Source organism: Ascaphus truei, chromosome 1 (assembly GCF_040206685.1).
Source record: "Ascaphus truei isolate aAscTru1 chromosome 1, aAscTru1.hap1, whole genome shotgun sequence".
Lineage (NCBI taxonomy): Eukaryota > Metazoa > Chordata > Amphibia > Anura > Ascaphidae > Ascaphus > Ascaphus truei.
The window spans coordinates 453,072,651-453,086,918 of record NC_134483.1 but is presented as its reverse complement, the minus strand read 5'-3'; the positions used below and the strand labels follow the sequence as shown (position 1 = coordinate 453,086,918).

The 14,268-nt window shown below is 43.7% G+C and overlaps 1 protein-coding gene across 2 annotated transcripts in view; it reads left to right on the top strand.

Annotated features, from left to right (window-relative positions):
• ELOVL6 (ELOVL fatty acid elongase 6) overlaps window positions 1-14,268 on the top strand; it is a 109,360-nt gene that overhangs the window by 71,309 nt on the left and 23,783 nt on the right. For both annotated transcript variants that reach the window (XM_075617163.1, XM_075617164.1), the window contains exon 2: window positions 12,274-12,405. In XM_075617163.1, the coding sequence (XP_075473278.1) occupies window positions 12,274-12,405 (132 nt within the window). The remainder of the gene's footprint in view (window positions 1-12,273; window positions 12,406-14,268) is intronic.

Genomic DNA, 14,268 nt, shown 5'->3' with positions numbered 1-14,268 from the left:
GAGTAGCTATACTAATTAAAAATAACGTCTGGTTTCAGACCCGGAGGGTAGATATCTAATTGTTCAGGGCCCTTTATCAGGGACCCCAGTTTCCCTAATTAATATATATATATGCTCCTAACAAAAAACAAATTGCCTTGTTGACGAAAGTGTTGGAATCATTGGAGCAACAAACTCTCTCTTCCCTGATAATAGCGGGAGACATGAACTTGGTATGCTCCCAAGAACAGGATAAATCCACCACTCCGGGCTCCACACATTCCACCCAAGTTCAAAAACTGCCCACAAATGTAAGGATCTGATAAAGGATTTCTCTCTGGTGGATATATGGAGGGCACAGCACCAGGGTGAGTGGCAGGGTTTCTCAGCACCACACCAGACCTACTCAAGGATTGATTATTTTCTGGGTTCCAAAAATATTCTTCAGACATCCTCTCAGTCAAACATAGGCCCAATAATCTGGTCAGACCATGCCCACATCGATTTTTACTCTCTCTCTACCTTTTGTTAAAAGCAAACGGAAATTAAATGACTCCCTATTGAATCTGCTAGAAATAGAGAGTACAATTAAACATAAATTATCTGATTACATTACGATAAATAAGGGCACAGTTTCAGCTCCCGCAATGTTGTGGGAAGCCCACAAAGCATCAATTAGAGGAGACATCAAATCCATAGCCTCATACAGGGGGGAAAAAAAAGAAGCTGAAACAGTACAAAAAAATCACGGACACAATTATTAAATTAGAACATCATAAAAATAATCCCTCGAAAAAACTTTATAAAATATTAGTCAAAACAAGAACAGAGCTTAAACAACTCCAACTCGAAGAGGTGGAGAGTGCGTTGAAATGGACTAACCAACGTTACTACGATAAAGGCAATAAAGTTGGCAGGTTGCTAGCCAAGAAACTTAGAGGACCGAGAGTTAAATCCCAGATCTCATCAATTCGATCCAAATTCGGACAAATCAAATATAATGAAAAAGAAATAGTGCAAGAATTTTCACATTTTTACTCCAAACTTTATAACTTAGAATCCCCAAAAGAAGGCCCAACAAAAGCTGAGGCAATCTCACAATATTTAAAATAACGTAACCTGCCGCACTATCTATGGAGGTCTTACAGACCCTAAACAGGAAAATATCTCAGGAAGAACTATTGGAAGCGATTAAATCTTGCAGCCAGTTTCTTTACCTTAGCGGCTAACCGCTAAGGTAATGAAAAGATTAAATAGCAGGCACTGCATAGTTGTTGGAACAGGGGGTGGGTGAAGCTTGTAGTTGCCCCCTGGTGGGTGTTTAGGCCTTGCGGGAGGTTAGTGGTAGAAGTTAACCCCTTCATCACCTTAGCTGTGGTAATGGCCATATAAATCCCAGTAAGTAATATTGGTAACATCGGCAGTAAGTATCTCGAGAACAGGGCGGTCCTCAGGGCTGAAAATAGCTCTGGAGGACGCCCTGGTTCTGATCCTTGTAAAGAAAAACAGAGGTTAGCCTGGGTTAGCTGCTGCACCCCCCTGCCTTTCCTCCTTTGATGCTAGCGTCCCCCCCCCTTACCTTGATGCGGCGGGGTCATGTGATGTCACATCACATGACCCACACCGTCATTTGACATGTGTTATATCACGTCACATGACCCCGCAGCGTCATTTGATGCCACGTTGCCATGGACACGAGTGACGCCGGCAGAGTCGATCCCCCGGCATTTAATTTAAATGCCACGGGGAATAGCGCGGGGCCTCTGCAACCACCCGTGCCCCCCCCCAGACAAATCCAGCGCCCCCCACTTTGCACACTGCTGGTTTATACCATCAATCCATGTAGACCACACTTTGGATCATATTTATTCAATAATGCTATGCTGTAAGACACCTTGCGGCCCTCTCACTTTATTTGAACACAGGGCGTTCTTTCACTAGAAGGTGTCTTACTGCATAGCACTGCTTAGCATATATGGGCCTTAATGTGCTCATTGATATTTGCACATTTGGGGGCCTATTGTAGTAGCTCCAAATTCTGAGAAACCACTTGTAAAGTGCACTTTAGAAGCGGGTATTAGCATGCTTTGCTATTCTGTAAGCCCTACTCGCATTTTCAAACCGTGCGGGAAAGTCTTTTTCAGAAGCTCTGATCAAACTCGCATTGTTTGCAAACTCGCTGTATTCTAGTAGCTCCGAAAAGTGCAAAAGCCGCCTGCAAATTCTGAGTACAGCTCGGCATACATGGGCAGTCCTGCTGGGTATATAGGAATACATGGTTTATGTGCAAGCTTTTCTGCCACCCATGTAGTGTCTTGGGTGAACTCTACTTCCCTTGGGCGTTAAGCTCATATACAATGATTGACTCTGGTCTTCTGGTTGTTATCTACTTTAGAAAATTAATTATAGACATTGGTCCTAAACTCTACATATTTAAAGAGTGTGTGTGTGTGTGTGTGTGTGTGTGTGTGTGTGTGTGTGTGTGTGTGTGTGTGTGTGTGTGTGTGTGTGTGTGTGTGTGTCTGTTTTTATTTTTTAAATATATGCAACCTCAATTGCCATTATTGAAAACTAATTACCTAAGCTGCCGATAGATTTGATTCTTCCATGATCCATCATGGTTCACTAAATTGCTGCCTTTCAGTTTTAATCAATCCTTCAGTCAGTGTAACTCCACAGCTACAATGTATCCTTACATTACTAAGGTAACGTTGTCTATTGTTACAGTTTGCAGCTCAAACTGCTGGGAACACAGGCAACAAATTATCCCAACCTGGAAAGTGTTGCAAAGATCTTACACTGCTGGGGAGATGCTGAAACCTGCTATAGAAATCCCAGGGCTGCTCAGTATATTAAAACTCATTAAAATGGCAATACGAGTTGAATAAAAAAATGATGTAGTAAATATCTAATGCTACAGAAAGGTGTGTGTATATATATATATATATATATATATATATATATATATATTAGATTATTATATTAGATATTTACTACATTATTTTATATATATATATATATATATATCTATATACACACTGATATATATATATATATATATATATATATTTTATATATATATAGCAAATGGAAATATTCCTGTATGCTCATTTGCATGTCTTAGGCAGGTCTGCAACCCCACCTTTCACCATTTTCACCCAGCACACAGCACTTCCACTGCAGCAAGGGATTCTGGGAAATGACATGCAAATGAGCACACAGTGTCACCTTTTGCTTCAAAACCATTTTTAATATGGTTCCCTATAGGCTTAAGCTTGCTGCATGGTCACAGCTTTAAGCACAGCCAGGGATACGATGCATAGCCAGAAAACCCACCCACAGACAGCTGTTTTGACCTTAATGGGTCTCATCAGAGTGGTTGGTTAACTGGCTATGCAATGAAGCAATGAAGATGGGGTTTACCATACTTAGTTAAGTTATGGTGGGTAAAAAAAGTGACAAAATATATATATTCCGTGTAGGATATTGCATACATTGTTTTAAAGAAGTACTAAATTAAATTTAAAACAATAAACCCGGCATGCTGTTTTGGTAGTTTTCCTTTATTTAGTTATATTCTGTACTAGACAGTGCAGGCATATTGTGGGTGTACTCATTTCTATGTCAAAAAGAAACAAAACTTTATCTTTGTCGGCTGATGGAAGCAGCAGAAACAATTTGGGAGAGAGTAACTGGAGAGGAGAATACAATATTAGAGCCAAAATCGTGTGTTGCCCCTAATTATTCATAACAAATGAGTATTTTAACCGAGCCTTTGTATACAAATCATTTCTTGGGCTTGGCTCAGACAGAAGGCGATGCAGCGTGCGTGCGCACATCCGTCGCAGATTTGGGTTGTGCGGTGGGAGTTTTCAAATGGAAACCCAAATTGAATTTTGGGGCTACAGTCGCGTGACGCGAGCTGGTTCAGCCAATCAAGGCGAACCAGCTCCGTGATGCGTTCGTTACACGCCCCCGCCACGCCCACAGATCGCTGTGCTGCAGGAGCACGCGGCGGGGCGCGTACGCTAGCAAGCTGCCGTAGCAGCCTCTCTGAGCGAGCCCTTACATTCTGCATGATCAGAATGCAGTTTTGTGCTACAAATGAGATTTTTACCTCTGTAAAGAATTGGATGTCTTTTTTTTTTTTTTTTTTAAAGAAAACTTATTTTTCTATAAAGATCCTATTTCTCACATCTACTGTGCTGAATAAATAATCTGCTGTATTGTGGAGGCTTGTGCATAATGACCTTTTCATCAAGTAGTGAAGTAGACTACTTTTCTCAGTATTCCTATTTTGGCGTTTGTTGACCTTTTCACTCGTGAGCAATTAAACTTGATTTTTCTAAAGAGATGCTGCAAGTAAAGCTTCCTTAATGAAGCCAAATCATTTTTTTGTGTGTAAAGTAGCCTGTGGTGTATTTCAGGGTAAAATAACCGTTTACAATGCAGGTTGCTGCTTCATTGATTTGATGTTTGTTTATTAATCCTTTCAGTGCAGCTAGGGCAGCAACATGTGTTGTGGAATTATTTCTGCACGTGTGTGTGTGTAGGGGCCCTTACTTAGAGGCAATCCAAGTGGGCATTTTGTTTTTAAACATCGGATTAAAGCAGGGGGTCGCCGGAGCTAAACCCCATTCATTTCAGTTCCGGGAACCCCCTGCTTCCTGAGATATTTACCTCCGTAGGGGGTGCCGTTAGCCGCTCCGGCTCACTAGCAGGGACCATGTAATGGCCAATTATTTTTTTAAAGCTCCTGCGGACCAATAGGAGTCTGTGACATCATCCAAAAATAAGGGGCAGGAGATTAAGTGGGTCTTGTTGAGGCTCCGTTAGTAGGCGCATCGGCACAGCGCGGGTTGGCTGAAGAGCCAGATGGATAGGGGCAGCACTTTTGATGTCATGGCGACGGAGGACGCCAGGCAGCTCCACAAGACGTTGAACTTGGAAGTAAGCTGGAGAGGCACTGAGGACATGCTGTGGTGGAGGTGCCCAGCTGGGAGAGGCACTGAGGACATGCTGTGGTGGAGGTGCCCGGTGGCTGGGAGAGGCACTGAGGACATGCTGTGGTGGAGGTGCCCAGCTGGGAGAGGCACTGAGGACATGCTGTGGTGGAGGTGCCCGGTGGCTGGGAGAGGCACTGAGGACATGCTGTGGTGGAGGTGCCCAGCTGGGAGAGGCACTGAGGACATGCTGTGGTGGAGGTGCCCGGTGGCTGGGAGAGGCACTGAGGACATGCTGTGGTGGAGGTGCCCAGCTGGGAGAGGCACTGAGGACATGCTGTGGTGGAGGTGCCCGGTGGCTGGGAGAAGCACTGAGGACATGCTGTGGTGGAGGTGCCCAGCTGGGAGAGGCACTGAGGACATGCTGTGGTGGAGGTGCCCGGTGGCTGGGAGAGGCACTGAGGACATGCTGTAGTGGAGGTGCCCAGCTGGGAGAGGCACTGAGGACATGCTTTGGTGGAGGTGCCCAGTGTCTGGGAGAGGCACTGAGCACATGCTGTGGTGGAGGTGCCCGGTGGCTGAGAGAGGCACTGAGGACATGCTGTGGTGGAGGTGCCCAGCTGGGAGAGGCACTGAGGACATGCTGTGTTGGAGGTGCCGGGTGGCTGGGAGAGGCACTGAGGACATGCTGTGGTGGAGGTGCCCAGCTGGGAGAGGCACTGAGGACATGCTGTGGTGGAGGTGCCCGGTGGCTGGGAGAGGCACTGAGGACATGCTGTGGTGTTGGTGCCCAGCTGGGAGAGGCACTGAGGACATGCTGTGGTGGAGGTGCCCGGTGGCTGGGAGAGGCACTGAGGACATGCTGTGGTGGAGGTGCCCAGCTGGGAGAGGCACTGAGGACATGCTGTGGTGGAGGTGCCCGGTGGCTGGGAGAGGCACTGAGGACATGCTGTGGTGGAGGTGCCCAGCTGGGAGAGGCACTGAGGACATGCTGTGGTGGAGGTGCCCGGTGGCTGGGAGAGGCACTGAGGACATGCTGTAGTGGAGGTGCCCAGCTGGGAGAGGCACTGAGGACATGCTTTGGTGGAGGTGCCCGGTGTCTGGGAGAGGCACTGAGGACATGCTGTGGTGGAGGTGCCCGGTGGCTGAGAGAGGCACTGAGGACATGCTGTGGTGGAGGTGCCCGGTGGCTGAGAGAGGCACTGAGGACATGCTGTGGTGGAGGTGGCCAGCTGGGAGAAGCACTGAGGACATGCTGTGGTGGAGGTGCCCGGTGGCTGGGAGAGGCACTGAGGACATGCTGTGGTGGAGGTGCCGGGTGGCTGGGAGAGGCACTGAGGACATGCTGTGGTGGAGGTGCCCGGTGGCTGGGAGAGGCACTGAGGACATGCTGTGGTGGAGGTGCCCAGCTGGGAGAGGCACTGAGGACATGCTGTGGTGGAGGTGCCCGGTGGCTGGGAGAGGCACTGAGGACATGCTGTAGTGGAGGTGCCCAGCTGGGAGAGGCACTGAGGACATGCTGTGGTGGAGGTGCCCGGTGGCTGGGAGAGGCACTGAGGACATGCTGTGGTGGAGGTGCCCAGCTGGGAGAGGCGCTGGTAGTGATGGCGAGGTGACCTGCGGCTACTCGCCCCGCAGTCAGTAGATATGGCGGCGGAGCGCTTGTGGCGATTTGGTCACGCCCAAAAGTTGTGTCGGCTTAGGCCGTTCTTGGAGCGTTCCTATTTAGTTTTTCTCTTGTCTAAACTAGAAGGCATCACAGGCATTTAAAAAAGTATTCTAGCCAAAAGGGTGTTAGGCTCGGGTCGATTTCATAGTCTACTGAACAGTATGTAGTCAATCACAAGTTTCTCTATTTTCCTTTTTTCAAAGTACAGATAACCCTAGGTGGAGATAGAACGGGATGCTTCTTACTGAATGAAAAATGCAGGAGGCAGGATCGAGAACTTTAAAATGCTTCAGATGCATTTCCTAATTTGTTATGTTCCCCTCTTTTATTATATGGTGTACTAATACATTTATCTTTCATTGTAGAGTTATAAAAAAGAAGCAGCTGTGTTTGAAGTAAATATCTGTGCACAGATCCTTCCAGATAACATTTTTTAAATATGCATTGATAGTAGCATTAGTTGACTTCCTTTTATTAATTTAGGTAAATCTGCAGTATTTCAAAGAGGCAAGACCTTGGTGGCACCACAGATGGACCCTGACATATTTTCAGCTCCTAGGACTAGATCCAGAAAGCTCCATTAAATCAGGGCTTATAACATGACGTTGCCTTAAACAGGAAAAGATGTCATGTTCCACAAGGTTAAAGCTCCAGAACTGGCTGCATTGCGTTTTATTTCCAGGTTTGAAGCAGGGGGTCTCCGGAGATGAACCGTGTTAATTTCTGCTTCGGGACCCCCTGTTTCCAGACATATTTACCGAGGTTGCCGGGATCTCTGCAGGTAGGGAACTGTGTGCCTAACATAATGGCGGCTTTAAATGGCGCGCCAATCGGAAGCTGTGACATCATCCCTTGCTGCTTCCTATTGGCCAGCGTGACTGGGACATTTAAACTTCACAGGGATACCAGCAACACCTACGGAATTAAGTATCTCTGGAAGCAGGGGGTACCCGGAGCTAAAATTAAGAGTTTTAGTTCCTGCTACAGTCCTGTAAATATTTTTTTAAATAATTTTCAGATGCAATGCAGCTGATTCTGCAGCTTTAAACCGTATTCTCAAAACAAATTATATGAATAACAAAGGCCATTCTGCATCTGATTAGCATAGGCCTAATGTCACGTTATTGTAGCAGAATGCTGTGTTATCTTTCAATAATGTGACTTTTGAGGGGCTGATTCTATTTGTGCTGAAGTGGCCAGTCTGGCTGTTTTTAGGCTGAAATTCCCCATTGAAGTCAACCCTCTAATTATTTTTTTGGTATTACTCCTATCCAAACCCTGAAATACAGTAGGTGTTTATCTCGAGTTAAGAAAGATAGGAGAGGTAAATAATACTGGAAATAAAACTATCTTTGTTAATTCATGGTTACTTATGGCATTACACCCATCCAGACTATGCAAAAAGCCCTACAGGCATACCCCGCATTAACGTACGCAATGGGACCGGAGCATGTATGTAAAGCGAAAATGTACTTAAAGTGAAGCACTACCTTTTTCCACTTATTGATGCATGTACTGTACTGCAATCGTCATATACGTGCATAACTGATGTAAATAACGCATTTGTAACAGTCTCTATAGTCTCCCCGCTTGCGCACAGATTCGGTACAGGTAGGGAGCTGGTATTGCTGTTCAGGACGAGCTGACAGGCGCATGCGCAAGCTGCCGTTTGCCTATTGGGTGATATGTCCTTACCCATGAGTGTACTTACAGTGAGTTTCTTTAAACCGGGGTATGCCTGTTTTTCATTGTCTGAATCTGAGTAACGGCAAGTTTATGTATGACATAACTAACGTAACATTACGTCCTCTAGTTAACAGACTTTTATTTTAGGGTAACGCCTCTTTTGCATATCATGTGGCTGGCATCACTAACAGCTGCTATAGTTACTACTATACTCTTAAAAGAGGAAAACACATGACTTACCGCTACGTTATTGACATTTGAAGAAACACGGTTAGACTTAACATAACGTTAAATCACTTAACGAAGCTTTGTGGATCTGGACCCTAGCGTTTTGCTTGTCTGTTGTACTCGGAAGTCTCCAACTTGAAATCAGCATGTAGTCTTGCAGCGATGAACCAAGAGTAAAGCTGTTAACATTTCAACACACATCACAATTGACACTTCTGTTAGCAATGTTATTGCCAAGAGCCTAATCGGCTGGACAGGGAACAATGCCAAGAAACCGACACTGCAGATTTTAAGTAAAGTGATTGAAACTTAGCATCTTGACATGTGGGTCATGTTTACCTCCTTTCAATTGAGACACTAAAAAGATTACCCAACACAATCGTGCTATGTCTATTTAACTAAAAATGAGCAATGCCTAAAATATGAATTATCCTCCCACCCATATATTGAATGTTAGCCTGGGGTGTCGGAGGCCTATGGGGGAAACGGATTGTAGGTACTGGGTCACACATTCATTCACTCGTGCAGAGATACCTTCATATATGCGTGCACTTCTCGAAGATACACACTCATACCAACATACATACATAGTCATAGTCATAGGTAAGTACATATTACATACAGGCATACCCCGCTTTAAGGACACTCACTTTAAGTACACTCGCGAGTAAGTACATATCGCCCAATAGTCAAACGGCAGCTCACGCATGCGCCTGTCAGCACATCCTGAACAGCAATACCGGCTCCCTACCTGTGCGCAAGCGGGGAGACTATAGAGCCTGTTACACATGCGTTATTTACATCAGTTATGCACGTATATGATGTTTGCAGTACAGTACATGCATCTATAAGTGGAAAAAAGGTAGTGCTTCATTTTAAGTACATTTTCGCTTTACATACATGCTCCGGTCCCATTGCGTACGTTAATGCGGGGTATGCCTGTAAATACATATACTGTGCAGTACATGCATAAACACATACATACACTGATAAAACAGACAGACTGCAGATTTAATGAGTCTCCCAGTTTTGGGAGCATTATCCAGCTTGGACATTGAGTCCCCACCGCATGCAAAGGCCCACCAGTCCAAACCTGTCCATGCCTCAATCCCCACTATGCTAAAGTCCATGCTAACCAGGGTTGGCACCTCTCTGGGTTTCAGGTACTTTCCTCCGGGCTACGGATTTAACCCGTCAATCTCCGGGTGGCGGTGTGCTGCGGCGGTGTGCTGATGCGATGGTGGGTGGTGGTGTGCTGCGACGGCCGCGTCTCCGGCATTCTCTGGTATTCTTCTGCAATTCCCCCTCCAACTGTACTGAACAAGGCTGCCATGGTAATGGGATACTACGTGACGTCAAGACGCTATGCGGAGTTCCGTTGCCACAGCAACGCGGCGTCACATGACAGCTATGTTCACTGCAGTTGGATATAGAGATGCAGCAGGATGCCGGAGACGCCGCCGCCACAGCACGCCGCCATGTAAGGCAATTTTCTTCTTTTTTTTTTTCCTCCGGGATGGCCATCAGTTGAAGGTGGCAACCCTGGTGCTAACAAAAAGGCTATTGAAGAGCACATACTGTAAATATATGCCTGCGAGTTATGAGATCACACACGGAGCTGAGCTTCCTCCCTTCCGAATGCCATGAGAACATGCTTACACAGACTGGGAACTCACTGCAGACAGATCTCAATTGCTCTGTATATAGATGTCTTAAAGCAGCAAAACATGTGAAATCATATGTTTTGTTTGTTTTTGTTTTTTAAATAAATCAGTTCTGTAGTATTAGATAATAGTTTTTTTTTTTTGTTTGTTTTTTTAAATTCAACTCTTAATGCCATTTTTAGCGCGTTAAGCATCATTTGCTTTCTATAGCTGGTTTTAACACACCTCCCAAGCAGTGCAAGATCTTTGCAACACTTTCCTGTTTGTGATCATTTGTTGCAAATGTTTCCAGTAGTTTGAGCTGCAAATTGTAACAATAGATAATGTTATCTTGGTAATATAAGGATACCTTGTTGCAGCTGAAGCAGCCATTATGTTAGGCACACAATCAGGATTTTTTACAGAATTATAACAGAAGTGATTGCCAGTTTAGGTAAGACTGTAGAACTATACAAGGTAATATGCTTTACATATAAAAATAACAGGAAAAGGGGGACAATAATGTAGTATCGCTGCTTTAATTTGCAGTCTGATGGAACTGGAGAAAATATGTGCATTAAAATAGGAGTATTTTGATACCGCATGACCGCATGAGATGCATATTCCCAATTAGTCCAACTGGGGTATATTGACTAAAATTTGATGGCCTTTCTCACTGACAGCCATGCTCGGTAATGTTAATTACATCTCACAACTGTTGTTTTTTAGCTTGATGTCCTGTACCCTCAGGGACATTAATGTACGGTAGTCATGTTGTAATATATTATGGTTTGTGAACATGTGTACATTAACAACTAATCGGTGTAGTCTGGCATGTCTGCTGAAAATCAATAGAAATTACAGGAGCAATTAAAGCTGCAGTCCAAGCCATATCCTACCTGTTTTTTTTTTGTTTGTTTGTTTTTTAAACAGTGCTGTACTATGAGAAAATACTTGGTTTTTTTTAAATGCTACAACCCTGAATGACATTTTTTATGTATTATAATGTAACACACATTTTTGTTTCTATAGCAACCATTTGCAAAGTTGCATCCCCTTTCTCTTTTGAAACAGGCTCTGGTACACACTTTTATGAGCCCTGCCCTCCCTCTAGCAGTGCACCAATTGTATCTAGTGACTGCCTGGTCACATGATCTCCCCACAGAATTTTGTCATATTAATATGCAAATGCATTCCACTGATTGCAGAATACTCCTCTGCAGCCATTTAGTGAACCCCCTAGCCGAATCTTCGCGGATCGATCGGCAACTTGGCTAATTAGTAATCATTCTGTGGATTGTATTGATGCACATAGTAAAGAGAAAAAAATACAATGTAAAAACAGCAGCTTGGACTGGTGCTTTAAGTTGACGCATTTTGTTGGTGCAAGTGTTATTTAGTTGAACAGAAGATGCGCAATATTTGGAATTTAAGTGTTGGAGTTTACTTAGCTTTCACAAAACAAACTTGGAGTTGGCCAGCTGTGTGATGCAATAACCTCACCAGGAAACCTGCTTAAAGCATGCCAACAATATAAGATGAGTTGGCTATATTCAAAATGATGTACCTTTTACAGTGTGAAAATAATTAAGTTGTGGAACATTTGTGTCAGCATATTTTTAAGTATTTTTGGATAATGAAGGTCATGCTGGAGTTATCTACATTGTGTTTTATTTCAGTAAATAGGTAACAGACTCAGAAAAGGGATGGGTTTAAAATGGGGTCGTTTTTGGAAAATCCAAGTCATATATATTTTTGGCTAAATTCAGGGAAAATCAGAATCTGTTCATGTGTTCACCCAAACACACCTGAAATATTTGTTATGACATCCTACAGTATTCAGGGTATTTTACACATAACTTGGATTAATAATTATATATTGCATCGTTTAATGTTTCCTAAATACTGTCCATCTAAAAAAATTACTTTTGGCATAGGATTGGTAAACCGTTATGTCCAAGGATGTCCGTGTTTTGGGCTGGAGAGTATTTGCAATCATTTCTGGTGGTTGAGAAAGAGAAATTAAGGTTCCTTTAAGTTTTAGTTTTTTTGTGGTGTCTTTGCTATTTTTCATCCAAATAAAACGCTGGTAATAATTGCTATTCCTTGTTTTTCCTCTTTCCAGGAAGAAATCGTTTCTGTTTTCCGCTATGTATGCTGCCTTCATATTTGGTGGTCGGCACCTAATGAAACAAAGAGAGAAGTTTGAGTTAAGGAAGCCCCTTGTCTTGTGGTCCCTGGGCCTTGCAGTGTTCAGGTGGGTCATGTCTAAGTGTTTCACATTTATGTTGTCAGAAATGTTCTTACCATAGATTTCTGGCATAGTCTCATAGTCTCATGACATCAGTAGTGTCTGATGAGATATTGACGTTTGCTTCCAGCACAATTGATACCACTTATCATTTTATACACAGCGCGCTTTGGCAGTGCCATGACAGAATGGCTACATGATGTGCTTGCATGCAAATCTTTTACTTGTTCTCACTCAGTTCTGAAGTTGATGAATCCGTGTCTGACTAAAGCACTAAAAGGTTGGGGTTTTCATAGGGCAGGAGCTCATGTTATGCTCCCACATACATAAATACAGCACTTTATGAAACGTCTTGTTATACTCTTATGAGTGGTTGCTGACCTGAAATGAGTCATCCACTGCAGTGTTAATTAAAGATTGTTACATCAGTTAAAATGTGACATAAGAACCACTACTGTAGTAACATCTCTGGACTTTCTCAATCATGTGAAGTATTTCTGAACAAATTTAAAGGAGGAGAACATGTTGGAGGGGGGATAGGTGGGGGGGGGTGACTAGGTGGGAAGCAGGGGTCTCCGGAGCTGAACCCCATTAATTTCGGCTCCGGGACCCCCTTCTACTGGAGAGATACATCTCGGCAGTGTAAGCTATTAGCTGCTCAAAGTTTAAAAGCCCTGGTCACGCGGGGCAATAGGAAGCCGCGAGGGATGATGTCACGGCTTCCTATTAGCCCACGTGACACAGGCATTTCAACCACCATTAAACCACTTTGTGAGATATGTGAAAATGCCCTGAAGGGGTTAAATAAATGAACATATGCTTTGGTGATTTTGTGCAATGAAAAGTTGGCCACCGCTAGTATCTGAATTTACTTATTATAAAGGTGAACTGTGGGTGCACAAGAGCATATGCTTCATTTATTTAACCCCGTCAGGGCATTTTCACATATCTCAGAAAGTTTAGTCCACGGGACAATAGGAAATGACATATATTCAGTGCAGCTACCTGCTAAACGGAGTCTACCTTGACATGGTTGGCAGGCGTGAAGCATGTTTTGATCAAAAAATGCAACCAAATGACTTCTTTGTGGCACAGACTTAGGTTCTAAATGTAAAACATGTCACTAGTATATTTTAGCCCAAATTGGTAGGAGCGCAGGATCTGTCCTTTTGTTTTCCATATATGAAAGGCCAATCCTTTTACCATCAGTAAAGATGCACAGACAGTAATACTTCAGATGACAGGCATATTGACAGTTGCTGTTTTGGGGTGTTTCTGTGATATGCCGTGAGACTGGCACACTTCCTATACCCATTCCTGTTAGCAAAAATGTAATGTCCAAAGCAACCTAATTAAAGAGGTGAGGACTCGCCAGGTGTAACTGCCTAATTTCCCCAAAAAAATGCGACGTTGCCCCACGCTGACCATGTGATTAAAATAAGAAATACCTGCTATTTTCCAACGCAGTTTCAGATTTAATTAGTCAAACATCTATCTCTTTTTTTTACATTTTTTTAAAATGTTTTGCATTCTTAGTTTTTTAAAATTAGTTTAATGGTGAATTGCGGACAAAAACGGCTTGTTCTGCTGATTTGGCTGATGTAGAATAAGAAGCGCCTTAGAAGCAACAACTGGCCATCAGTAAATGTTGTTCTTGATTAAAAAAAAGAACTATAGTCGACAACGACGAAGAGCATATGACCAGGCAGCAAATAAGAATACAAAATGTGGGTAACCGGTGCATCAGAATATATGAGTCCCAATACTGAATAATAATTCTTCCATAGGGAACACTCCAATATGATGGTGAGCAATAATAACATACTCTAATAGGGCAAGGGGCTAGTACCTAGTGCTAGCCAGCACACT